Consider the following 27,941-nt stretch of genomic DNA (forward strand, 5'->3'; position numbering starts at 1 on the left):
TATTTATTATCTATCTATCTATCCATCTATCTATCCATCTATCTATCTATCCATCTATTATCTATCTATCTATTATCTATATATCTATTATCTATTCACTTTATTATCTATCATCTATCTATCATCTATCTAGCTATTATGTGTCTGTCTATATATCTATTATCTATATATTATCTATCTATCTAGTATCTATTATCTATCTATCTATCATCTATCTATCATCTATTATGTGTCTGTCTATATATCTATTATTTATCTATCTAGTATGTTATCTATCTATCTATCTATCTATCTATCCATCTCTGTCTATCTTCCTCTGTCCCTTATATATCCAATCTTTAGATAAATCATTATATACCCAGTTATGTATCTTCGTGACTCCTCAATAATATTACCAGTAGTGTGTGCTCACATATTTGGAGGTATGTAAGTGCACCTGAGACCTAGAACAGCCACATACATAATTAACAGCCCATTCCCATGCCCATGAATACTTAATAGATGACTTTACCTGTTGAGTGCCTTCCCAGCTTCAGCATCCTCAGCGATCTCAGGAGTCTCAGAATTTGTACTATCCTCCCCACGTTCTCAAGGTCGGTACTCTCACCAAAGCAGGATTCCACTACCAATGTAATGTAAAAGGGTAGGATGGCAATGAAGTCTATGATGTTGACCACACTCCTCATGAAACGGCATTTATCTTTCACACATAGAAACCTGAGAACTAACTCCACTGTAAACCAGGAGACACAGATATACTCCAGCACATTTAGGAGAGGTTGGTCTATGGAGTTGACCTCAGAAGAGATCAGAACCATGTTAGCTATGGAGACCACCACAAAAGTCATAGAAACAGTGCCAAAGGTCTTAGCGGCTACAGAAGATCCAGGCTTCTCCAGGACATCCCAGAGCTTCTGCCTCAAGTCTTCAAATGCGACCCCTGTGAAGTCGTCTTCTTCAGCCTCAATCTCCTCCTCATCCTTCTTGATGTCAATTGTCTCAATCTTTAACTTCTTCCTGAAATATCTGTCCCTGCAGCAGTGGTCAATGCTCAGCTCATCAATGCCCCAATATTCAATCTCCTGGAGGAAAGACACTGCACACAGCTGGTCCATGACATGCAAGTGTCCAGTCTTGTAGAAGTTCATGATGTACTCAAACAATTGGGAGCTCCTGTCAAAGAAATACTCATTGTCCATCAAGTTGGCATCATCACACAGGTCATACACCTCGTCCCCTCCTGATGTTGCCAGTTTGCCCAGGCGAGTATGTGGATGGCTGGATAAGATTTGCTGTGAAAGAATGAATCTGCTGCCCCCCACATTGATGTTAAAGTGATCTCTGGGGGCTGCAGAATAATCACTGCAGAAGACACTGGAGTCCAGGGAAAGAGCAGAATCTGAATCTCCGCAGGCAGTAAAGGACATCTGCTTCTTCAAGTTACTGCTGCCAAAATGTGGGGGCAACTTGAGACCCCCTTCATCATCAGATTGAGATGGGACCTCGGAGAAGAATAAATGTGGGAGCATTAGTCCTAGAGCAGGATCAGGCTGTGATCTGCAGAAGATCTCCCTGCTGTCAGCTGCTGCTGCCGCTCTCTGAAGTCGTGACTACCTGAGCAGAGTGTCTGCTGCTTGCCTGGCGATCATCGCTCATGGAGACGTGGTAATTGCTCCTTTTGTCTTGGCCTCTCCCTCCGTTTGGTGTTGAAAACTTCCCTAGGCTCAAGTGAACAAAAGACTCATCTCGCGACGGATCACATTAATGTGGCAAAAGGGTTCTGTGAGCTGTAAAGCATTGAGAGAGGGAACAGGGCTGTGAGCTTTCTGCACTCTCTGGGTGGTCAGGGTTTATGCGCTTTACCACCTTCAGAGTGGACAATAGTCTGTACTTTCAGCACCACCAGAGTGGACAGCGTTCAGCACTCTCAGGGTGGACAGCGTTCAGCACTCTCAGGGTGGACAGGGTTCAGCACTCTCAGGGTGGACAGCGTTCAGCACTCTCAGGGTGGACAGCGTTCAGCACTCTCAGGGTGGACAGCGTTCAGCGCTCTCAGGGTGGACAGCATTCAGCACTCTCAGGGTGGACAGCGTTCAGCGCTCTCAGGGTGGACAGCGTTCAGCACTCTCAGGGTGGACAGTGTTCAGCACTCTCAGGATGGACAGCGTTCAGAACTCTCAGGGTGGACAGCGTTCAGCACTCCCAGGATGGACAGCATTCTGTGCTTAACCACCTTCACAGTGGCAGCCTCCTGTGTTTTCAGCTCTGTAATTGTCCTGTACTATCAGCACCTCCAGAGCTCACAGCGTTATGTATTTTCCACATCATGAAAGTGGGTGTGATCTGTACTTTCAGGACCACTAAGAGTGGACACTGTTCTCTACTTTCTGCACCACCAAAGTGGACACTGTCCTGTACTTTCAGCACCATTAGAGGGAACAGTGTTCTGTACTTTCAGCACCATTAGAGGGAACAGTGTTCTGTACTTTCAGGACCATTAGAGTGGACAGTGTCCTGTACTTTCAGCACCACCAGAGTGGACAGTGTCCTATACTTTCAGCACCACCAGAGTGAACAGTGTCCTATACTTTCAGTACCATTAGAGTGAACAGTGTCCTATACTTTCAGTACCACTAGAGTGGACAGTGTCCTATACTTTCAGTAGCATTAGAGTTGACGGTATCCTATTCTTTCAGGACCATTAGAGTGGACAGTGTCCTGTACTTTCAGCACCACCAGAGTGGACAGTGTTCTGTACTTTCAGCACCACCAGGGTGGACAGGGTTCTGTACTTTCAGCACCATGAGAATGGACAGTGTTCTGTACTTTCAGCACCATTAGAGGGAACAGTGTCCTGTACTTTCAGCACCACCAGAGTGAACAGTGTCCTATACTTTCAGTACCACTAGAGTGGACAGTATCCTATACTTTCAGGACCATTAGAGTGGACAGTGTCCTGTACTTTCAGTACCATTAGAGTGGACAGTATCCTATACTTTCAGCACCATTAGAGTGGACAGTGTCCTGTACTTTCAGCACCACCAGAGTGGACAGTGTCCTATTCTTTCAGCACCACCAGAGTGAACAGTGTCCTATACTTTCAGTACCACTAGAGTGGACAGTATCCTATACTTTCAGGACCATCAGAGTGGACAGTATCCTGTACTTTCAGCACCATTAGAGTGGACAGTGTTCTGTACTTTCAGCACCACCAGAGTGGACAGTGTCCTATACTTTCAGTACCATTAGAGGGAATAGTGTCCTGTACTTTCAGCACGGCCAGAGTGGACAGTGTTCTGTACTTTCAGCACCACCAGAGTGGACAGTGTCCTGTACTTTCAGCACCACCAGAGTGAACAGTGTCCTATACTTTCAGTACCACTAGAGTGGACAGTATCCTATACTTTCAGGACCAATAGAGTGGACAGTGTCCTGTACTTTCAGTACCATTAGAGTGAACAGTGTCCTATACTTTCAGTACCACCAGAGTGGACAGTGTCCTATACTTTCAATACCATTAGAGTGGACAGTGTCCTGTACTTTCAGTACCATTAAAGTGGACAGTGTCCTGTACTTTCAGCACCACCAGAGTGGACAGTGTTCTGTACTTTCAGGACCATCAAAGTGGACAGGGTTCTGTTTACTTATACAACTAGGGATGAGCGAACCTTTTAAGGTTCAGTTCTGCTGGGATCGCGAACTTCCCAATATTCACCAAACTTATAAGAACCCTGTTGAATTCAATAGAAGGCAAAATGAAACACATGGACAACACCTTCAGGTGGGCCGTAAAGGTGCCAAAGCAGCTCAAATTATGGGGCAGACACCAGGAAAATTACGGAACATGCGAGTGCCATCCAATTTTTGCACATCTATTTCCTTGAAAATCCAACATTTCATCTGCTGCATACAGTAAAATTAAAGCGTTACTTATCAGAATAGAATAGATATATACACATAGATTAGATATATATAAAGATATCAGTCACATATATAATTAGTACAGTGCTTTTGTAGTTTACTGTACATGTATTTTATTACTACATAAATTATTTTCTGAAAAAATGACGTGGGATCCCCCAAAACTTTATTAACCAGCAGAGAGAAAGGTGACAGGGGGAAGGGGCAGATGATTTTTATTGCCTGGGAAGGGGGTACTACCCATGCAGCAGCTTCCCAGGTTATTGATATCAGTTCATAGATGTATACTTAGCATTTCCTGGTTATTAGAATGGGGACCCCCAAAAATGATGTAGGGTCCGCCTATAATTACTAACCAGCAAAGGCTATGCAGACAGCTGTGGGCTCATATTGATAGCCTGGGAAGGGGCCACAGATGACAGCATGGGGAACACAATGTGCACACAGCTTACACTTTTAAAATGGTGCTGAAGCCACATGTCTGCTTTTTATTTTGAATGGGACATGTGACTTTGGTAGTCAATGATACAAGCCCTTGTGTCTGAAAGTTATGGATGGTTTCTGCGCCCTGACTGGCTGCCAGAAACTCCACACATTAAGTTAATAAAAAAATAAATAAGAGTTTGCAGCTCCTCTGACCTCTCCCCACCCCCTCCCCTCATCAAACAGGTCCTTCCCACTCATCATGCAGCACCACTATCCTAGCCAAAGTCCTAACAAAATCATTAGTGGAAACCGAACTTTGACCGAATTTTGTCGATTTTGAGGAAAATGCTCTGGAATCCCAACTTAAATCCGAATGTGCAAGGTTTGTGCCGACTGAGATTGGCGAACGTTTTCCAAACACGTTAGCTCATCTCTATCTCTAACTCTATCATCTATTTAGGACCATCAGTGCTCTGTAATTTTAGCACCACCAGAATGGACAGCACTCTTTACTTTCATTACTCTCCAAGGGTATATAGCTTTACATTCCCTAAAATTGGAAGGGTTTCTATACTTTTGGCCTCTTTGCAATAGACAGCAATATCCGTTTTCTTCACGGTTTGCACAAACGAGTTTTCCGCACTTTCAGAGTGGAAGGGTTTCTGTTCTATTAGTCCCATTTCCATCGTTTTCAGAATCATTAGCACCGATGCCTTTTCAGCACCATCAGAGTGGTCAGTGCTCTCTACTTTCTGTACTTTAAGAGTGCACAGCCCTGTGTGTTATCCTCCCCTCTAAGGTCAGCATGGTTTCTGTACTTGCAGCCTTAAATCCACGGTCAACACTGTCTGCTTTTAGCACAAATATCATACAGCAGTCTATGCTTTCAGAGTGGTCAACTGTCTCATCAAAATCCTCAGAGTGGTCGGGGTTCTTATGCTTTCAGTCCCATTTTCATGCATAGCCCTTTGTTTTCAGCACCATTACTATGGGCGCCTTTTCAGCATCATCGGTGGTCAGAGCTCTGTGCTGTCAGCACCAGTATCATAGATTGCAGCCCCTGCTTTCAGCACCTTCATAGCTGATAGCTCTGTGCACAGGATGGAAGGAGCCTGCGGTCACATTGCAGGAAAGAGGATGCACATATCAAAGCCAGGTGGAAACCAATAAGATGTATGTTTCTGGGCTGTCAGTCTCTATAAGGTGCATGCCACAAGACAAAACTGCTTCATAGCAATAGCTTCTTCTAACCTTGTGCTATTGGTTCTGTGGTACAGAAGAGAAATGTAAAAAAAAGGTTTGAAATGGTGACAAAGATAATATCTTTTTCTCCTGGTTTAAGACTCACGTGTTGAAAAGGAGGAATATAGTGATTCCTTTTTTATAGTTTTATGATCTGGTGATACTTGCAACCAATTTCAACAGACGTGCAATAAGTTAATTTAAAGGCTTTTTTTCTAGAACATTAGATAGATAATAGATAGCTAGATAGATAATAGATAGATAGATAGATGGATAGATAATAGATAGATAATCGATAGATAGATAGATGATAGATAGATAGATAATAAATAACAGATAGATATGAGATAGATAGATGATAGATAAATGATAGACAGATAGATGATAAATACATAGATAGATGATAGATAGATAGATGGATAGATAATAGATAGATAGAAAATAGATAATAGACAGATAGATGATAGATTAAATTGTTAAAGGTAAGGGTTGAACCTATATTCCATTAGCTCCATTAGATATATCTTAATTGACTCCTGAGTAGTGTTGAGCATTCCGATATCGCAAGTATCGGGTATCGGCCGATACTTGCGGGTATCGGAATTCCGATACCGAGATCCGATAGTTGCCACTAGTGTTGAGCATTCCGATACCGCAAGTATCGGGTATCGGCCGATACTTGCGGGTATCGGAATTCCGATACCGAGATCCGATACTTTTGTGGTATCGGGTATCGGTATCGAAACAACATTAATGTAAAAATGTGTAAAAGAGAGAATTAAAATAAAAAATATTGCTATACTCACCTCTCCGACGCAGCCTGCAAAAAATTTTAAAATGCGCGCGTGTCCAGCCTCCCGGCTTGTGATTGGTTGACCGCGACGCAACCAATCACAAGCCGGGATGTCACGGGAGGCTGGACAAGCGTGCATTTTAAAATGCGCGCGTGTCCAGCCTCCCGTGACGTCACGGCTTGTGATTGGTTGCGTCGCCCATGTGACTGCGACGCAACCAATCACAAAGCCGGGACGTAATTTTAAAATCCTTAAGGGCCTGAAATTACGTCACGGCTTGCTGTGATTGGTTGCGTCGCCCATGTGACTGCGACGCAACCAATCACAAAGCCGGGACGTAATTTTAAAATCCTTAAGGACCTGAAATTACGTCACGGCTTGCTGTGATTGGTTGCGTCGCCCATGTGACTGCGACGCAACCAATCACAAAGCCGGGACTTCACGTAAGGAAAGAAAAGCGCGAATTTTAAGCAAACAACGCTGCCGGTTCCCTCGGAGAGGTGAGTATAGCAATATTTTTTATTTTAATTCTTTCTTTTACACATTAATATGGTTCCCAGGGCCTGAAGGAGAGTTTCCTCTCCTTCAGACCCTGGGAACCATCAGGATACCGTCCGATACATGAGTCCCATTGACTTGTATTGGTATCGGGTATCGGTATCGGATTGGATCCGATACTTTGCCGGTATCGGCCGATACTTTCCGATACCGATACTTTCAAGTATCGGACGGTATCGCTCAACACTACTTGCCACGTATTGGATACCGGAATCGGAAGTTCTCAGGATTCAAACTGCACGAATTCAGCCAATGAGGAATGATTCTGAGTGTGGGCACATCCTGTTCAGCATGGAGGGCATGAAACTACTGGCATGGCTGTGATTGGCTGCTGAAATGATGTCATGCTGCAGTTTAAAAGTCGCTGGCGCCATTTTGCGCTCACTCTGCTGTGAATTCAGTTAGTGACAGGATGCTGTTTGCTGACTGAGGGCCAGTTGAGATAGCGATTTGCTTCATTGTTCTTTTCCAAGGCTAATTTAGCAACCGCTGTGTTCACCTACTAATCACCTTGCTTTTGCCTTGCAGCGCTGTTTTCACAGCGATCTGCAAGGTCTGTGTGTGTGTGTGTGTGTGTGTGAGTGCAGCCCACTCTCTAGTCTGTGTGCAGCCATAGGCCATAGCTGGTTGTATTCAGTTCAGGGAGGGTGGTTCACTGCCTCATACTGTTCTATTTTTTTTTTTCTTTTTCAAGTAGTGCAGGCTGCTGCACATTTTTTCTAATAATTCCTATTAGTGTCTTTCCACCCGTATCCAGCTAAATTGTGGAAAAACACTAGATAGGGTAACGTAGAGGAGTGTTTTTGGGCCTTGCAGTGCCGTTTACGGCTGTCTGCACGGTCTCCGTGTGACTGCAGCTCGCCCTGTAGTCTGTGTGCAGCCATAGCCGGTTGTATCCAGCTCAGGGTAAATCACTGCGTCATACCGTGAAATCCAATTTCCTTTTTTCTAAGTAGTGCAGGCTGCTGCACATTGTTTCAAAAAATTCCTATTAGTGTCTTTCCACCCATATCCAGCTAAATTGTGGAAAAACACTACATAGGATAACGTAGAGGAGTGTTTTTGGGCCTTGCAGTGCCGTTTACGGCTGTCTGCACGGTCTCCGTGTGACTGCAGCTCGCCCTGTAGTCTGTGTGCAGCCATAGCCGGTTGTATCCAGCTCAGGGTAAATCACTGCGTCATACCGTGAAATCCAATTTCCTTTTTTCTAAGTAGTGCAGGCTGCTGCACATTTTTTCAAAAAATTCCTATTAGTGTCTTTCCACCCGTATCCAGCTAAATTGTGGAAAAACACTACATAGGATAACGTAGAGGAGGTTTTTGGGGCCTTGCAGCGCCGTTTACGGCTGTCTGCACGGTCTCCGTGTGACTGCAGCTCACCCTGTAGTCTGTGTGCAGCCATAGCCGGTTGTATCCAGCTCAGGGTAAATCACTGCGTCATACCGTGAAATCCAATTTCCTTTTTTCTAAGTAGTGCAGGCTGCTGCACATTTTTTCAAAAAATTCCTATTAGTGTCTTTCCACCCGTATCCAGCTAAATTGTGGAAAAACACTACATAGGATAACGTAGAGGAGGTTTTTGGGGCCTTGCAGCGCCGTTTACGGCTGTCTGCACGGTCTCCGTGTGACTGCAGCTCGCACAGTTGTCAGTTCAGCCCCCCCAAAAAAAATAAATAATAAAGTTCACCAAACACACCACTTTACAGTTGTGTAGGCCACATTAGCTGATATTAAAGTCTAGTCCACACTTTAGAACATTATTGTTTCTTATACCTGTTAGGAGCTGTTCAGGAATAAGCACACAAAGCCGTTAGTACTTTTCTGCTTATCTTTATCAGTCAACCAAGATGAAGAAGGCAGGGAGTAAGGCACGTGGGCGTGGGCGCGGAGCAGGGAGAGGACGTGGGGATTCTGTGCCTGCTGCGGGCACCGGTGACTCATCAGCACCCAGTTTCACGAGGGAACAGTCCTTCATGCGCAGCTTTGTCGGAGAGCGCCGTACACCGCTGCTGCGTGAAGAACAAATTGAAGCCGTTGTCGGATGGATGGCAGCTAACGCATCGACTTCAATTAGTGCCACATCCTCTCAGACACAGAGCACTGGAGAGCACCCATCTGTCTCTTCACCACCTGCCAAATTGCCCAGGCAGACAGAGAGCCCAGGACAGGAGCCGTCTCTACTTCTGTTCTCTGAATCTCTTGGCTTGGAAACAGGGGGCCAGCCAAGCAGCATTGGAGAAATGGAAGAAGAGGCAGTGTGCAGTGATGCCCAACAGCTTTTTCTCTCTGAGTCTGAAGAGGCGGGGGGGCCAGTGCCTCCGGTCACCACACCGCAGAATGCATCCGCTGATGACACTCAGGTGCCACTTTCTGGTGCGTGCTCTGCTGCTGAGACTACCCAGGAGGAGCAGTTGGTGGCAGAGGGTAGTGTAGATGATGAGGTCCTTGACCCATCGTGGCGTGAGGGACATGAAGGTGGTGGGAGCAGCTCTGAGGAAGAGATTCCCTGAATGGGCCAAAGAGGGAGAGGGAGGGGGAAGACTGCGGATCCTGTAGCCTCCACTTTGGCACCCGTTAGGAGCGTGTCTCTTCCAACAGCCAAAAAGGGCGCTCCCAAGACTTGCAGTGCCTGGTCCTTTTTTGACACAGTTGCAGATGACATTTGCTATGTCAAATGCAAGGTGTGTCATCACAAAGTCAAAAGAGGTAGAAATGTCAGCAACCTCAATACCTCCAACATGTGGAAACATGTGCGGACAAGGCACGCGACGGAGTTACAGAAACACACTGAAGAGCTAGGCCAACCAACAGCGGCAGCTACCACCTCTTCAGCTCGTGTTGCCTCTTCCTCCAGCTCACACGCAGCTGGTTCGGCTTCCTCCCAGGATCGCCGTGGAAGAAACTGGCCCTGTTGTCCAGAGACCCACTGTAATTCCACCTGCAGCACCACGTTCTCAGTTATCCTCACACTCCCAGGCCAGTCTACAGCCATCGGTAGTACAGGCATGGGAGAAAAGGCGGCCTTTCTCGGCAAACCACCCACGAGCACAGGCTCTGACTGCAGGCATTGCCAAACTTCTGTCACTGGAAATGCTGTCATTCAGGCTGGTGGAGACTGACAGCTTCCGTGACTTGATGTCATTGGCAGTCCCACAGTACAATGTGCTCAGCCGCTTTTATTTCAGCAGGCAAGCCGTCCCTGCCCTGCACAAGCATGTGGAGGGACACATAAAACACGTGCTACTGAATGCCGTCAGTAGCAAGGTCCACCTCACCACCGATGCGTGGACCAGTCAACATGGACAGGGGCGATACCTTTCCCTCACTGCCCATTGGGTTAATGTTGTTGAGCCGGGTACAGATCGTGCGAGTGGCGCAGGACGTGTCCTGCCCACTCCAAGGATTGCAGGAATCCAGTCTGTACGCATTGACTCCTCCTCTTACACAAGTTCCTCAGAATCGTCGCTGCAGGAGCCGTCACAGTCCACCTCCACATGGACCCCTGAACGTTTACCTGTTACGACCGACATGAGCACAGCCGTGGCCAAACGTCAACAGGCCGTCTTGAAATTAATTTCTTTGGGGAATCGAAGCCACACAGCGCAGGAGCTATGGAATGCCATCAAGCAGGAGAGCGATGTGTGGTTTGTGGCAGCGAATCTCCAGCCAGGCATGGTAGTGTGTGATAATGGCCGAAATCTGGTGGCAGCTCTGGGCCTCGGCAACCTCACTCACATCCCATGTCTGGCACATGTGCTCAATTTGGTCGTGCAGAGTTTTTTGAGGGACTATCCGGATCTTGATGCACTGCTGCACAAGGCCCGCCTAGAGTGTGCTCACTTGCGGCGTTCCAGCACGGCAAAATCGCGCATTGCGGCTCTGCAGCGCCGATTCCGCCTTCCGGAACATCGCATCATATGTGACCTACCTACCAGGTGGAATTCCACGTTACATATGTTGGAGCGGTTGTGTGAGCAGCAGCAAGCAGTAATGGAGTACCAGGTGCATCAGGCGCAAAGAAGTCGCACTCCGCGCCGTTCAGACTTCACAACCACAGAGTGGGCCACTATGAAGGACGTCTGCCAGGTTTTGTGTCCCTTCGATTATTCCACGCGGATGGCGAGTGCAGATGATGCACTAGTCAGCATGACTGTCCCCCTTATCTGCCTGCTTGAAAAATCACTGCAAGCGCTAAGGGATGATGTTGTGGAAGAGGTGGAGGATGAGGATTCACCATTTCCATCATCTTCTGGACAGTCAGCGCCACGTGGTTCCTCACAAACGTGTAGGCAGGGGACATTTTGTGAGGAGGAGGATGAGGAGGAGTCAATGGAGGAGGAAGACATCCGTCCAGAGGAGGGAGTTACACAATTGTCCAGTAGTCAGTGTGTACAGCGAGGGTGGGGTGATGACGAGCGGGCAGAGATCACGCCTCAAGCAGGGGACAGCGTTTCTTGGCCAGTTGGCAGTCTGCAGCACATGGTGGATTACATGCTGCAGTGCCTGAGAAACGACCGCCCCATCGCCCACATTCTCAACATGTCTGATTATTGGGTGTTCACCCTCCTCGATCCTCGCTACCGGGACAACGTAGAAAGCCTCATCACACCGTTGAACCGGGAGCGAAAAATGCGGGAGTACCAAGACACACTGGTGAATTCCATCATCTTCTCCAGTCCAACTGAGAGAAGTGCTGCTAGTGCATTACAAAGCAGCTCAGTGCGTCCAGGCAGTGGAGGAGGCTCTGCACAAAGAGGGAGCAGAAGCAGTGCCTCTGCCCAAGGCAAGAGCAGTATGGCCCAACTGTGGCACACTTTTGTGTGCCCGCCACAAAAGTCTACACCATCACAGACAGCTCCAGGCAGCAGGAGGCAACGGTTCCGTCAGATGGTGACAGACTACATGTCTTGCCCTCTTGCTGTAATCCCAGACGGCTCTTCCCCTTTCAAGTTTTGGGTCTCAAAGCTGGATACATGGCCAGAGCTAAGCCAGTATGCATTGGAGGTGCTGGCTTGCCCTATGGCTAGTGTATTATTATAACGCGTCTTTAGTGCTGAAGGTGGTGTACTAACTGACCGTCGCATGCGACTATCCTCCGATAACGTTGACCGGCTTACTTTCCTGAAAATGAACCAGGCCTGGATCTCGCAGGAATTTGCCACTCCTCTTCCTGATTAAATAATTAGGTGACTGTCTACAGTATCCAGGTCTCCTGTTGTGTTCATCTTTCTACCACCTGAACTTTAATTCCTGGGCTCCAACACCGCCAGTTGAGGCTCAGAAGTGCCGTCTGCACAGTCAAAACATATGACCCAGTGTTATTGGGTGTCAGTAACGTCAGCTGATCTCCAGCTGTGTAGCCGGCAATGTGTCCTGCGACCGCCACGCTGACACAACAACTGAAATGTAAGGGAACCTGTCCCCCCCCAGGCGTTTGTTACTGAAAGAGCCACCTTGTGCAGCAGTAATGCTACACAAGGAAACGGTAGCTATTTTTGTTTAGCTCCTTGCACACGCAGAACTTAACACTTATAAAATGTGTCCACTGATACTGTAAAACCGTCCCATAGGTGGGACTTTCCTTCGTAATGTGACGCAGCACAGCCGTCATTCCTACCCCCTTGGCGACGTGCGCCGGCTCCTCAGCGTTGTTTGATTCTGTCCCGAAGCCTGCGCTGTTATGTTATCCCTTGGCCAGGCACACTTAGCGCTGCCCCTCTTCTGACATCATTTGGTGTCAACCTGACTGCACCTGTGCGTCCGCACTGGCCGAGATCCCGCCTCGCAGTGTCTTCTGATTTAATCACACTGCGGGCCTGGGATCCATGGGCATGCACAGTGCATATCTTCACCTCCGCCTCTCACTCATCTCCCTTCGCCTTCTTCAGACTGTGTGCCGTCAGCTGATCCCTAATAGCATGCCACGGCCGTGACACCGCACAGTCTGAAGAAGCCGGAGGGAGGGGAGTGAGAGGCGAGGATATGCACTGCGCATGGCCACGGATCCCAGGCCCGCGGTGGGATTACATTAGACGACACTGCGAGGCGGGATCTCGGCCAGAACGGACGCACAGTCGCAGCCAGACTGACACCAAATGATGTCAGAAGATGGGCAGCGCTAAGTGTGCCTGGCCAAGCGATAACATAACAGCGCAGGCTTCGGGACAGAATCAAACAACGCTGAGGAGCCGGGGCACAGCGCCAAGGGGGTAGAAATGATGGCTGTGCTGCGTCATATTACGAAGGAAAGTCCCACCTCCGGGACAGTCTCACGGTATCAGGGGACACATTTTATAAGTGTTTAGTTCTGTGTTTGCAAGGAGCATAATGAAAAGAGCCACCTTTTCCTTTTGCATCCTTTGTGCTGCACAAGCTGGCTCTTTCAGCTACAAACGCTTTGGGGGGGTTAAAGGTTCCCTTTTGACTTTCTCCAATCAGGCTTCGGCCTACACTGTGTTCCTCTGCTCCTCCTGCTGTCCATGGGCTCCAACACCGCTAGTTGGTGCCTGGAAGTGCTGTCCGCACAGTCAACAGTCGCTCCTCTGTTATTGGGGTTCAGTAACGTCAGCTGTTCCCCAGCTGTGTGTGTGGCAATCCCTCCTCTCTCCTCCTCCTTCTCCTTCTGTCCCTGGTCTCCAACACCGCTAGTTGTTGTCCGGAAGTGCTGTCCGCACAGTCAACAGTCGCTCCTCTGTTATTGGGGTTCAGTAACGTCAGCTGTTCCCCAGCTGTGTGTGTGGCAATCCCTCCTCTCTCCTCCACCTCCTCCTCCTCCTTCTGTCCCTGGGCTCCAACACCGCTAGTTGTTGTCCGGAAGTGCTGTCCGCACAGTCAACAGTCGCTCCTCTGTTATTGGGGTTCAGTAACGTCAGCTGTTCCCCAGCTGTGTGTGTGGCAATCCCTCCTCTCTCCTCCACCTCCTCCTCCTCCTTCTGTCCCTGGGCTCCAACACCGCTAGTTGTTGTCCGGAAGTGCTGTCCGCACAGTCAACAGTCGCTCCTCTGTTATTGGGGTTCAGTAACGTCAGCTGTTCCCCTGCTGTGTATACGGCAACGTGTCATGCGACCGCCACGCAGGCACAACAACTTAAATTTAAGGGAACCTGTACCCCCCCCAGGCGTTTGTTACTGAAAGAGCCACCTTGTGCAGCAGTAATGATGCAAAAGGAAAAAGTGCCTTTTGAACACTTATGAAATGTGTCCCCTCACACCGTTAAACCGTCCGGTAGGTGGAACTTTCATTTGTCATGTGACGCAGCACAGCCGTCATTCTTACCCCTTTGGCGCCGTGCGCTGCCTCCTCAGCGTTGTTTGAATCTGTCCCGGAGCCTGCGCTGTTATGTTAGCCCTTGGCCAGGCACACTTAGCGCTGCCCGTCTTCTGACATTATTTGGTGTCAGGCTGGCTGCGCCTGTGCGGCCACGCTGGACGAGATCCCGCCTCGTAGTGTCTTCTGATTTAATCCCACTGCGGGCCTGTGATCCATGGACATGCGCAGTGCATATCTTAACCTCCGCCTCTCACTCATCTCCCTACGCCTTCTTCAGACTGTGCAACGTCAGCTGATCCCTAATAGCATGCCATGGCCGTGACGCCGCACAGTCTGAAGAAGCCGTAGGGAGGGGAGTGAGATGCGAGGATATGCACTGCTCATGCCCATGGATCACAGGTCCGCAGAGTGATTACATTAGATGACACAGCGAGGCGGGATCTTGGCCAGCGCGGCCGCACAGGCGCAGCCAGCCTGACACCAAATGATGTCAGAAGACGGGCAGTGCAAAATGTGTGCATGGCCAAGGGCTAACATAACAGCGCAGGCTCCGGGACAGATTCAAACAACGCTGAGGAGGCGGCGCACGGCGCCAAGGTGGTAAGAATGACGGCTGTGCTGCGTCACATGACAAATTAAAGTTCGACCTACCGGACGGTTTTACGGTGTGAGGGGACACATTTCATAAGTGTCAAGTTCAGCGTTTGCAAGGACCATAATTAAAAGAGCTAAGTTTACCTTTTTCAGCATTAGTGCTGTACAAGATGGCTCCTTCAGCTACAAACGCCTTGGGGGGGTTAAAGGTTCCCTTTCAACTTGCTCCGGTGCAGGCTTCGGCCTACACTCTGCTCTTCCTGCTGACCCTGGGCTCTAACACCACCAGTCGGCACCCGGAAGTGCTAGCTGCACAGAGCAAAACACCAGCCAATGTGTCAGTGCGGTTCAGCACCGCCAGCTGTTCCCCTGCTGTGTATCCGGCAACGTGTCCTGCAACAGCCACGCAGACACAAAGCTGCCTCCAGTGCAGGCTTCGGCCTACACTCTGCTCCCTCTACTCCTCCTGCTGACCCTGGGCTCTAACACCGCCAGTTGGGGCCCAGAAGTGCTGGCTGCACAGAGCCAAACACTTCGCCAATGTGTCAGTGGGGTTCAGCAACGCCAGCTGTTCCCCTGCTGTGTAGCCAGCATCGTGTCCTGCAAAAGCCACGCAGACACAAGAACTGAAATTGAAGGGAACCTGCCCCCCCCAGGCGTTTGTATGTATAACAGCCACCTTGTACAGCAGTAATGCTGCATGTGTGCAAGGTGGCTCATAAACTTATTCTCCTTGCACACGTCGAACGGAACACATCTACAATGTGTCCCCTGAGACCATTAAAACGTCCCTGAGGTGTGACTTTCCTTTGTAATGACACGCAACAACCCCCTTGGTAGCACAGCCCTTCTTCTGACATCATTGTTTGGCTGGCTGCGCCTCTGCGGCCGCCCTGCCCGACACAACGCCCCTCGGTGTCTTATTTATTTTGACTGCGAGGGTGTGATGGACGGGCATGAGCAGTGCATATCTTCGCCAGGCTGTCTCTCAGCTCCTTCCGCCTTCTTCAGACTGTGCGGCTTCATGGCCGTGGCATGCGATAAGGGATCAGCTGACGCCACACAGTCTGAAGCAGGTGTAAGGACCCGAGCGAGAGGCGAACATATGTACTGCGCCAGGCCATGAATCCCAGCCCCGCAGTGTGAAACACTGTAAAGGCACTGCGGGGCTGGGATTCATGGTCATCGCGAGCCGCACCGGCCGACATTAAATGATGTCAGAAGACGGGCAGCGCTAACAGCGCAAGGCCAAGGGATAACACGACAGCACAGACTCCTGTACAGCAAATAACGACGCTCAGGAGGCTGCGCCCAGCACCAAGTTGGTATTTTTGCCAGCTGTGCTGCGTCTCATTAAGAAGGAAACTCCCGCCTCCAAGACAGTTTTGATTGTTTAAGGGGCTAAATGTCATACGTGTTTCATTCAGCGTGTGCAAGGAACAGAATTTAAAAGAGCAACCTTTGACTTGTGCAGCATTACTGCTGCCCAAGGTGTGGCTCTTCTAGTTTGTAACCCCTGAGGGGGGGTTAAAAGTTACCTTTAAAATTGCTTCAATTAGGCTGCGGCCTACACTCTGCTCCTCCCGCAGAGCCTGGGCTCTAACACCGCCAGTTGGTGCCCGGAAGTGCTGGCTGCACAGAGCAAAACACCCGCCACTCTGTCAGTGGGGTTCAGCACCGCCAGCTGTTCCCCTGCTGTGTAGCCGGCAACGTGTCCTGCAACAGCCACGCAGACACAAAGCTGCCGCCAGTGCAGGCTTCGGCCTACACTCTGCTCCCTCTCCTCCTGCTGACCCTGGGCTCTAACACCACCAGTTGGTGCCCAGTACTGCTAGCTGCACAGAGAAAAACACCCGCCAATGTGTCAGTGGGGTTCAGCACTGCCAGCTGTTCCCCTGCTGTGTAGCCGGCATCGTGTCCTGCAAAAGTCACGCAGACACAAGAACTGAAATTGAAGGGAACCTGTCCCCCCCCCCCAGGTGTTTGTATGTTTTACAGCCACCTTGTACAGCAGTAATGCTGCATGTGTGCAAGGTGGCTCATAAACTTATTCTCCTTGCACACGTGGAATGAAACACGTCTACAATGTGTTCCCTGAGACCATTAAAACGTCCCTGAGGTGTGACTTTCCTTTGTAATGACACGCAACAACCCCCTTGGTAGCACAGCCCTTCTTCTGACATCATTGTTTGGCTGGCTGCACCTCTGCGGCCGCCCTGCCTGACACAACGCCCCTCGGTGTCTTATTTATTTTGACTGCGAGGGTGTGATTGATGGGCATGAGCAGTGCATATCTTCGCCAGGCTGTCACTCAGCTCCTTCCGCCTTCTTCAGACTGTGTGGCTTCATGGCCGTGGCATGCGATAAGGGATCAGCTGACGCCGCACAGTCTGTAGCAGGTGTAAGGACACGAGCGAGAGGCGAACATATGTACTGCGCAAGGCCATGAATCCCAGCCCCGCAGTGTGAAACAATGTAAAGACACTGCTGGGCTGGGATTCATTGGCATCGCGAACCGCACCGGCCGACATGAAATGATGTCAGAAGACGGACAGCGCATGGCCAAGGGATAACGCATCAGCGCAGACTCCTGTACATCAAAATGCGATGCTCAGGAGGCCGCGCCAAGCACCAAGTTGGTATTTTTGCCAGCTGTGCTGCGTCTCATTACGAAGGGAACTCCCTCCTCCAAGACAGTTTTGACTGTATAAGACCCTAAATGTGGTACGTGTTTCACTCAGCATGTGCAAGGAACAAAATTAAAAGAGCAACCTTTGACTTGGGCAGCATTACTGCTGCCCAAGGTGTGGCTCTTCTAGTTTGTAACACCTGAGGGGGGGTTAAAGGTTACCTTTAAAATTGGTTCAATTAGGCTTCAGCCTACACTCTGCTCCCCCTGCAGAGCCTGGGCTCTAACACCGCCAGTTGGTGCCCCGAAGTGCTGGCTGCACAGAGAAAAACACCCGCCAATGTGTCAGTGGGGTTCAGCACCGCCAGCTGTTCCCCTGCTGTGTAGCCGGCAACGTGTCCTGCAACAGCCACGCAGACACAAAGCTGCCGCCAGTGCAGGCTTCGGCCTACACTCTGCTCCCTCTCCTCCTGCTGACCCTGGGCTCTAACACCGCCAGTTGGTGCCCGGTACTGCTAGCTGCACAGAGAAAAACACCCGCCAATGTGTCAGTGGGGTTCAGCACCGCCAGCTGTTCCCCTGCTGTGTAGCCGGCAACGTGTCCTGCAACAGCCACGCAGACACAACAGACCTACAAATGCCTGCAGTGCAGGCTTCGGCCTACACTCTGCTCCCCCTGCTGACCCTTTGCTCCAACACCGCTAGTTGGGGCTCTAGGAAGACAAGCTTGAATAGGTCCCCATCCTGGTTCCAGCACCGTCAGCTGTTTCCGGGCAGAGCCTTTGGCTTAGGTGCCTCCCTCTGGGTATCCGAGTTCCACCAACTTCAGGTGGTCCTTGGTAGTGCTTTCAGGCACGGGTACCTCCTGCTTAGTAACCGGGTTCCAGTATCGTCAGCTGGTCCTCGGTAGTTCCATTGGCTTTTGGCCCTTCGGCTACCCATCCGGGTTCCAGTACCGTCAGCTGGTTCTCGGCAGTGTCTTTTGCTCTTGTACCTTCTGCTCCCCATCCTGGTTCCAGTACCGTCAGCTGGTTCCGGGCAGAGCCTTTGGCTTAGGTGCCTCCCTCTGGGTATCCGAGTTCCACCAACGTCAGGTGGTCCTTGGTAGTGCTTTCAGGCACGGGTACCTCCTGTTAGTAACCGGGTTCCAGTAACGTCAGCTGGTCCTCGGTAGTTCCATTGGCTCTTGGACCTTCGGCTACCCATCCGGGTTCCAGTACCGTCAGCTGGTTCTCGGTAGTTCCATTGGCTCTTGGACCTTCGGCTACCCATCCGGGTTCCAGTACCGTCAGCTGGTTCTCGGCAGTGTCTTTTGCTCTTGTACCTTCTGCTCCCCATCCTGGTTCCAGTACCGTCAGCTGGTTCCGGGCAGAGCCTTTGGCTTAGGTGCCTCCCTCTGGGTATCCGAGTTCCAACGTCAGGTGGTCCTTGGTAGTGCTTTCAGGCACGGGTACCTCCTGCTTAGTAACCGGGTTCCAGTAACGTCAGCTGGTCCTCAGTAGTTCCATTGGCTCTTGGACCTTCGGGTAGCCATCCGAGTTCCTGTTCCATCAGCTGTTTCTCGGCATTTTCTCAGCCTTCTTGTACCTTCTGCTACATTTCCAAGTTCAAGACCCTAAAGACGACGACCCGGAAGACCACCCCTAAGATGACGACGACACCAGAGACGACAACCACTGAGATGACGACGACCCTGGAGACGATGACCCTGAAGACCACCCCGATGACGACGACCCCGGAGACGACGTCCCTGGAATCAACGACCCTGGAGACGACGACGACATGGGAGACCGAGAAGCAGAAGAACAAGAGGCTGCAGAACAAAGAGCAGAAGAACATTAAGCATAACACTAAATATCAGAGCAAAAGATATTATCTAAATTATAAGCAGAAGAAGACTAAGCAGTGTATGGGGGTGAGTCCGTTCCTCCTCGTGGTGCCCCTGGATAAAGCCTGATGCTGCAGGCCAAACTGAACGCGGACAAATGTAACTCTTTTGTGACAGGCAGAACAGAAGGTGTAATCTTCAAACTTTTATAGATAACAACTACGGGAATGCCTGTCACAAATAACAATATGATGAAGAAGTTGAATATGAAGAAGAATAAGAGTTAAATAAAAAGAATATGAACAATGTAAAAAAAAAAAATTATAGGTAGAAGATGAAGAAGATGAATAAGGTGAAGAAGAAGTTGATGTCAAAGATGCTGATGATGATGAAGAAGAAAGTGTGGGAGAAGTAAAAAAGAGGGTGAAGGACGTGGAAGTAGTGAAACATCAATATCTGACAAAATAAAAAAAATCTTAACATAGTCAATATCTTTGTAACTCCGAACGTCTTAAAAAAAAATTAAAATTCCTGCTATTCTATTTGATTGGGCTAAACCTCTATGCCTTTAATGTCTCCGCCACGTCCCCCAATACATCCTACATTATTCTTAGTTGTTTTCCTTCATGTAGAATGAACCTACAAGGAAAGAAAGGGTTTATTTTAATTCCGATATTTTCGTCCCATTGACTTGCATTGGGATCGGGTATCGGAATCGGCGAGATCTGATACTTTGACGGTATCGGCCGATACTTTTCGATACCGATACTTTCCGATATCGGAAGGTATCGCTCAACACTACTCCTGAGTTCAACATTTAGATTGAAAAATGTAATGTTTTGATAAAGTGTAGAATAATCAGTTTTTGATCTGATTTTTACAGATGTATGACTTAGATACAAGGATAAATCAGTGTCTTTCAATGTAATATAGAAAACTGCAGGTAGCACATGCACACAACTTTCCCTGCTGCATCTCTCCATTAAATTACAGCAAAAACAAGAAAGCAGAATTGATAAAAGCACTTTACCTGCAAGACAAATGAATGGCTGAAAGATGTCATTCTTCAATCAACATGTAAAAAACTAAATACTTACATTTATTCAGCTGTCAATGAAGATACTAGTTAAAGAGCTTGTCCCATTTTTATTATAGCAGGTGTAGCATATTTTTATTTATATGTACAGTGGGGGAAATAAGTATTTGATCCCTTGCTGATTTTGTAAGTTTGCCCACTGACAAAGACATGAACAGTCTATAATTTTAAGGGTAGGTTAATTTTAACATTGAGAAATGAAATATCAAAATAAAATCCAGAAAATCACATTGTATAAATGATATAAATGTATAGATAAATGATATAAAAGTGAGAAATAAGTATTTGATCCCTCTGGTAAACAAGACTTAATACTTGGTGGCAAAACCCTTGTTTCAGCGTGTTTTGTAGTTGATGATGATGTTTGCGCACACGTCAGGGGGAATTTTGGTCCACTCCTCTTTGCAGATCATCTCTTAATCATTAAGATATTGAGGCTGTCGATTGGCAACTCCCTCCATAAGTTTTCTATGGGATTAAGGTCTGGAGACTGGCTAGGCCACTCCATGACCTTAATGTGCTTGTTTTTTAGCCACTCCTTTTTTGCCTTGGCTGTCTGTTTGGATCATTGTCTTGCTGGAGGACCCAGCCACAACCCATTTTTAATGTCCTGGTGGAGGGAAAGAGGTTATAAACTTGGCACTCAAGAGTTCTTTTTGTAAGATGAAAAGAATAGCAGTTCGTTTATTGGTGCAACCAGTTCAGTAATTGATGCTTTATAAACGTTTTCGGTCACAAGACCTTCATCAGAAACATCACATATGAAACTGAAATACATAATTTTACAAAGAAAGCCGTATGTTACAAAATATGGATCACATAAAGAGGACCAGTATATGCACACAGGTGAAACGAATAAAAATCCGATGGGTGCTGGTTCTGGAAAAATATACAAATGTGTCATATAAAAGACAACAAATAGGTGGTGACAACCGTGGCGGTAGGAACGAATCCAGACGTGCTGCGTGAGTCGTAGAATTTCTCAAGCTCAAGAGAAAACTGTGAGTATGGATAAGGAGAAAATGCAGGGTAAAGCATAATAACTGTATAAAGTTACCCAAATGAGCCCCAATGTCCAACAAAGGATACTAAGTAGCAAGTGATGATGGGTGCTGGGCCGTGGTATTGGGAACGAGAGTGCACAATGAGCACCTAAAAGGAGAAAGTGAGATTGTGAGTCTATCAGCCTATCCCAATCAAAACCATATAGCAAGGTAATAGTCTATACAGGTGATAGTGTATATGGACCTATACGTAATAGAATGAATGAATGCTGTCCAGACCTGCTGCTACCACAGTGTAGAAAATAGTGAACAAAGGCATGCCCCTAAACTGTATAAACATATAAATGTAGTACCTGGAAGCAGGGTAGCAACCATATATAGGCACAAGAGGCCTGCGCATAAGTATAACCGGGCAGATTGACCTGAGGAATATGAGGGCAGATGGTTACCGCCTGCAGGGAGACAGCGGACCGTGGGTAATAGTGACATATATGGAGAGGTAGAGCAGGTTACCTGGAGGCTCCTGGGGAGACAATAGGGTAGGGCGCACTGGGGAAGCGAGGGTCCCGCTGTAAAGAGCTTGCGCTGGAAGATAAATGCACAGTGGGAAACCTCCCTTAGTATTGTGCATATAGCGATAATGGAGAGTGAGGCCCCACGTTAATTACCTTGTAGCATCCAGGTCCAGGGAACGCCGTATAGCTGGTAGAGCCGGAAGACGCTGAATGCCAGCGTTACTTCCGGGTATAAGAGCGCCCTGTTAGCAGGTCATGTGACCCGCCGCATCAAGAACCATGTGATCGCGGCTGAGAGCCGCAGTTGCGCAGAGCTAACAGATGCTAGGAGGCAGGGGAGAGGGCTGTACTGCGCCTGCGGGGGTGCCGCAGTTGCGCAGAGCTAATGGATGCTAGAAAGCAGGAGTGAAGGCTATACTACGCCTGCGTGGATGCCGTGTAGACAGCGATGGCATATACTAGTGTGATTGTAATGCCCGGACATAATGGTGAATGGCAGCAAGCAGTAAAGGTAGTACAGGACTGGCAATAAGGTGCCAAATATGGTGACAGGACTGGCAATAAGGTGCTAAATATAATGGCATGGTATGTATAGAGAAACAAAAAGAATAGCAGTGTATATATACTCTACCACAAGTGGTGACACCGGTGCCCAGTGAAGTGTTAACAATTCTAAGAGAAATAAAAAGAACACAGTATTAGACAAAAATGCATAACATTCTGAAAGATACATGTTGCAAGGATAAAATAGAGCCCCAATACAATAAATCATTGGCATCATAAAAAAGCCGAGACATCATAGTCCCTATTGAGTCCCTTGGGTTCCAAGGTCTGCAGCGTGAAAATCCAAAAAGCCTCCCTCCTTTTTAGTGTCTTAATGCGGTTCTGGCCCCGCCTGGGGGCATCAATTTGCTCCAGAACCTGGAATCTGAGTTGGGAAATATTATGATTTTTTTCAACAAAATGGTGGGGCAGGGGGAGATGGGTCTTCTTACAACGAATAGTCGATTTGTGTTGGGACACCCTGTCCCGAACTGTTTGTGTGGTCTCTCCCACATAGGCCAGCCCACACGGGCATTTGATGAGGTATACTACAAATGAAGATTCACATGTGTAAAAGCCACGGATGGGTATGGCCCTACCTGTATGGGGATGAAACACTGAGGGACCTTTCTGCACATGACTACACTGAAGACAACTGAGGCAAGGGAAGGTACCGCACTTTTGGGTTTGTAGGAAAGACTGCCTGGGAATAATAATGTCCGAACCCACATCTGCTCTGACCAATTTGTCCTTAAGATTTTTAGCACGTCTGAAACAAGACAGGAAGGGTACTCTAAATTCTGGAATTTGTGGATAACTTTTTGAAAGAATACTCCAATGCCTCCTAATGGTCGATTGTACCAGGCGAGAGAATGGATGAAAGGTTGTGACAAAAGGGATTCTTTTACATCCGTCAGTGGATTTTCTAGATGTCATGTCTTGTTTGGCCTTTGTAAGGATCCCCTGTGGATAACCCCTGGCTATAAACTTATGTTCCATTTCAATCAATCTCATTCTCTTGGTATCCTCATTGGAAACAATTCTGTTGACCCTGAGAAATTGTGACTTGGGGATGGAGTTTTTTATGGATGGAGGATGACAGCTGCTAAAGTGTAGTAGCCCATTCCTATCAGTGGGTTTGGTGAATAAATCAATACCGAGGGAGCCCCCTCTGTCACGAAAAATTAACGTATCCAAGAAGCTGATCTTATTTGTGTCATGTTGGATGGAAAATTTAAGTTCAGGCCAGATGTGATTGATGTGATCATCAAACAATAGGAGTGACTCAAGAGGTCCATCCCATATGCAAAAGATGTCATCTATATATCTCCGCCAGATTTTACAGTGAGATATGAATAAGGGATGGCTGTAGACAAAATCATTTTCGAAGGCTGCCATATACGCGATAGCGTATGGAGGCGCTACGTGTGAGCCCATTGCTGTGCCCTGCTGCTGGACATAAAAGGTATCTTGGAACATGAAGTAGTTCTCTGTGAGTACTAGTTTCAGGAGATCGGCACAGAGGTGCCGGATTTTCATGTCCACCCTAGCTTCACTCAAAAGTCTATCAGTGGCTGCTAAGCCCTTTTCATGGACTATGGCCGTATATAGGCTATTAACATCCCAAGTTATCAGGAAGCATGTGGAGGGTAGGGGGCCCAAAGATCTGATTATTTGAATAAAGTCATTAGTATCCAGCAGAAAAGAACGGGTGGTTTTAACCAATGGAGTGAGAATTTTTTCCAGCACAATAGCTAATGGTGACAGGATGGAGTCTGTTAGTGAAACAATTGGACGTCCCGGTGGTTTAACCAGTCGCTTATGTATTTTGGGCAAAATATAAAAAATTGGTGTGATCGGGTCTATTTTGATGAGAAAATCCCTTATTTTGTTGTCAATAGTGCCCGCCTGAAAGTGATATTCCACAACTGGTTTGATTTTTTGGACTAACTGATTAAGTGGATTGAGAGTTACTTTTTTATAAACTGATGTATCATGAAGTTGCCTAAAGACCTCCTCAAAATAATCAGATTTGTCCATAATCACTGTGGCCCCGCCCTTATCCGCTGGTTTTATTATGAGTGAGTTATCCGATGTAAGTTGCTCCAAGGAAAACTTCTCTGACCGTGAAAGATTGGGTTGGAAATGAAACCTCCCCCGCTCCACATCCCGAGTGAATGTGTGGATGTCTCTTTCCACCAGAGACACAAAGGTCTCCACTGGTGGGTTTCCCCGTGGAGGCATGAACGAACTGGAGGTGCGTAGTCCCAGTTTCTGGAGTTCAAGAAGAGGGGCATCCCCCTGAGATGGTAAAGTCAAAGTGGGTGGTTTGTCCGAGAAGTGGACCCGTAGCCGGAGGTTCCGAAAAAACCTCTGTAGGTCCATGTTTAGTTCAAAAGAATTAAACTTGTACATGGGGCTGAAGGAAAGGCCCCTCTGAAGTAATGACAACTGATGGGTGTCCAGATTCTTAGAGGATATGTTGATCACCAGTGGGAGGTCCTTACCTGGGATCGGGTCGACATTTGGTTTCTGGATTCCCCTGCGGCATTGCCCCCCCCCGCCTCGTCTTCCTCTTTGGCGACCGTGGCTGTTCCCTAAAAAAGAAAGGGAGGTAGAAGTATTGGAGGTGCCAGGTCTGCTGTCGGTGGAGCCAGAAGAGCTGAGGGAGCTGTGTCGTCTGGTGGAACGCCGAAAATCCCGCCACTGGTAGACGCGGTTTTGTAGGTAATCCTCCGCATCCCTCAGGAACTTTGATCTTTTCTTCTTTTCTAATTCCACCCTGTGAGTGTGTAGTAGCTCTTGGTTTTTCTTTTTGAGTTCTTGATACTCCTCCTGGGGCATTGTGCTGGTCAGTTGGTTTTCGATGGCACATATTTGAGCGTTCACGGTGTCCAAATTCTTTTGTAAATAAGAGAGGGTTAATGTCATCAAATCTGCAGAGCACTTATTCAAAATATGTTCAAATTTTTTACAATAGTCCTTGTCGTCCCGGAAGAATGTGGGTTGTAGAGAAACCCGCAGTCCCCTCGGGATTCTTTGAACCCGAAGGTATTCGGCCAATGTAATAATGTGGAGCTCCAAATTAATAGCTCTTCTAGACTCACGTTCCAGGTCTCGGTTCTTCAGTTCCTGGGTGGGAATTTGAAGAAAGTCGCTTGGTGCGGTTACTTTTGAAAGAATTTCCGCCACTTCTGTTGCATTGAAGGAAAACGTCTCGCTAGACATTGTCCAGGGTGCACGTGTAAGGAAGAATCAGATACAGAAATTGTCCACGGCACTCGAGGCTCCTGGGTGGTGCTCAAGTAAGGTATCCAACCCGTTAATGAATAAATAATAAACTTGGCACTCAAGAGTTCTTTTTGTAAGATGAAAAGAATAGCAGTTCGTTTATTGGTGCAACCAGTTCAGTAATTGATGCTTTATAAACGTTTTCGGTCACAAGACCTTCATCAGAAACATCACATATGAAACTGAAATACATAATTTTACAAAGAAAGCCGTATGTTACAAAATATGGATCACATAAAGAGGACCAGTATATGCACACAGGTGAAACGAATAAAAATCCGATGGGTGCTGGTTCTGGAAAAATATACAAATGTGTCATATAAAAGACAACAAATAGGTGGTGACAACCGTGGCGGTAGGAACGAATCCAGACGTGCTGCGTGAGTCGTAGAATTTCTCAAGCTCAAGAGAAAACTGTGAGTATGGATAAGGAGAAAATGCAGGGTAAAGCATAATAACTGTATAAAGTTACCCAAATGAGCCCCAATGTCCAACAAAGGATACTAAGTAGCAAGTGATGATGGGTGCTGGGCCGTGGTATTGGGAACGAGAGTGCACAATGAGCACCTAAAAGGAGAAAGTGAGATTGTGAGTCTATCAGCCTATCCCAATCAAAACCATATAGCAAGGTAATAGTCTATACAGGTGATAGTGTATATGGACCTATACGTAATAGAATGAATGAATGCTGTCCAGACCTGCTGCTACCACAGTGTAGAAAATAGTGAACAAAGGCATGCCCCTAAACTGTATAAACATATAAATGTAGTACCTGGAAGCAGGGTAGCAACCATATATAGGCACAAGAGGCCTGCGCATAAGTATAACCGGGCAGATTGACCTGAGGAATATGAGGGCAGATGGTTACCGCCTGCAGGGAGACAGCGGACCGTGGGTAATAGTGACATATATGGAGAGGTAGAGCAGGTTACCTGGAGGCTCCTGGGGAGACAATAGGGTAGGGCGCACTGGGGAAGCGAGGGTCCCGCTGTAAAGAGCTTGCGCTGGAAGATAAATGCACAGTGGGAAACCTCCCTTAGTAATGTGCATATAGCGATAATGGAGAGTGAGGCCCCACGTTAATTACCTTGTAGCATCCAGGTCCAGGGAACGCCGTATAGCTGGTAGAGCCGGAAGACGCTGAATGCCAGCGTTACTTCCGGGTATAAGAGCGCCCTGTTAGCAGGTCATGTGACCCGCCGCATCAAGAACCATGTGATCGCGGCTGAGAGCCGCAGTTGCGCAGAGCTAACAGATGCTAGGAGGCAGGGGAGAGGGCTGTACTGCGCCTGCGGGGGTGCCGCAGTTGCGCAGAGCTAATGGATGCTAGAAAGCAGGAGTGAAGGCTATACTACGCCTGCGTGGATGCCGTGTAGACAGCGATGGCATATACTAGTGTGATTGTAAAGCCCGGACATAATGGTGAATGGCAGCAAGCAGTAAAGGTAGTACAGGACTGGCAATAAGGTGCCAAATATGGTGACAGGACTGGCAATAAGGTGCTAAATATAATGGCATGGTATGTATAGAGAAACAAAAAGAATAGCAGTGTATATATACTCTACCACAAGTGGTGACACCGGTGCCCAGTGAAGTGTTAACGATTCTAAGAGAAATAAAAAGAACACAGTATTAGACAAAAATGCATAACATTCTGAAAGATACATGTTGCAAGGATAAAATAGAGCCCCAATACAATAAATCATTGGCATCATAAAAAAGCCGAGACATCATAGTCCCTATTGAGTCCCTTGGGTTCCAAGGTCTGCAGCGTGAAAATCCAAAAAGCCTCCCTCCTTTTTAGTGTCTTAATGCGGTTCTGGCCCCGCCTGGGGGGATCAATTTGCTCCAGAACCTGGAATCTGAGTTGGGAAATATTATGATTTTTTTCAACAAAATGGTGGGGCAGGGGGAGATGGGTCTTCTTACAACGAATAGTCGATTTGTGTTGGGACACCCTGTCCCGAACTGTTTGTGTGGTCTCTCCCACATAGGCCAGCCCACACGGGCATTTGATGAGGTATACTACAAATGAAGATTCACATGTGTAAAAGCCACGGATGGGTATGGCCCTACCTGTATGGGGATGAAACACTGAGGGACCTTTCTGCACATGACTACACTGAAGACAACTGAGGCAAGGGAAGGTACCGCACTTTTGGGTTTGTAGGAAAGACTGCCTGGGAATAATAATGTCCGAACCCACATCTGCTCTGACCAATTTGTCCTTA

The 27,941-nt window shown here is 47.8% G+C and overlaps 1 protein-coding gene and 2 long non-coding RNA genes across 3 annotated transcripts in view; all 3 read right to left on the reverse strand.

The window, feature by feature from the left end:
- KCNV1 (potassium voltage-gated channel modifier subfamily V member 1) overlaps positions 1-1,588 on the reverse strand; it is a 38,998-nt gene extending 37,410 nt beyond the window's left edge. Inside the window, exon 1 of the mRNA XM_077271095.1 lies at positions 512-1,588. Coding sequence (XP_077127210.1) covers positions 512-1,529 — 1,018 coding nt within the window. The 5' untranslated portion in view covers positions 1,530-1,588. The remainder of the gene's footprint in view (positions 1-511) is intronic.
- A 19,491-nt stretch (positions 1,589-21,079) lies between these two features.
- On the reverse strand, positions 21,080-22,542 carry LOC143781505 (uncharacterized). Its single transcript, XR_013216741.1, has 3 exons — positions 22,508-22,542; positions 21,447-21,509; positions 21,080-21,356 (listed from the first exon to the last, which is right to left on the reverse strand). It is a non-coding gene; the product is annotated as an uncharacterized LOC143781505 (long non-coding RNA).
- Positions 22,543-25,793: 3,251 nt separating this feature from the next.
- Positions 25,794-27,318, reverse strand: LOC143781506 (uncharacterized). Its single transcript, XR_013216742.1, has 3 exons — positions 27,276-27,318; positions 26,215-26,277; positions 25,794-26,124 (listed from the first exon to the last, which is right to left on the reverse strand). It is a non-coding gene; the product is annotated as an uncharacterized LOC143781506 (long non-coding RNA).
- Between the last annotated feature and the right edge of the window lie 623 nt (positions 27,319-27,941).

Source organism: Ranitomeya variabilis, chromosome 6 (assembly GCF_051348905.1).
Source record: "Ranitomeya variabilis isolate aRanVar5 chromosome 6, aRanVar5.hap1, whole genome shotgun sequence".
NCBI classification, from domain to species: domain Eukaryota; kingdom Metazoa; phylum Chordata; class Amphibia; order Anura; family Dendrobatidae; genus Ranitomeya; species Ranitomeya variabilis.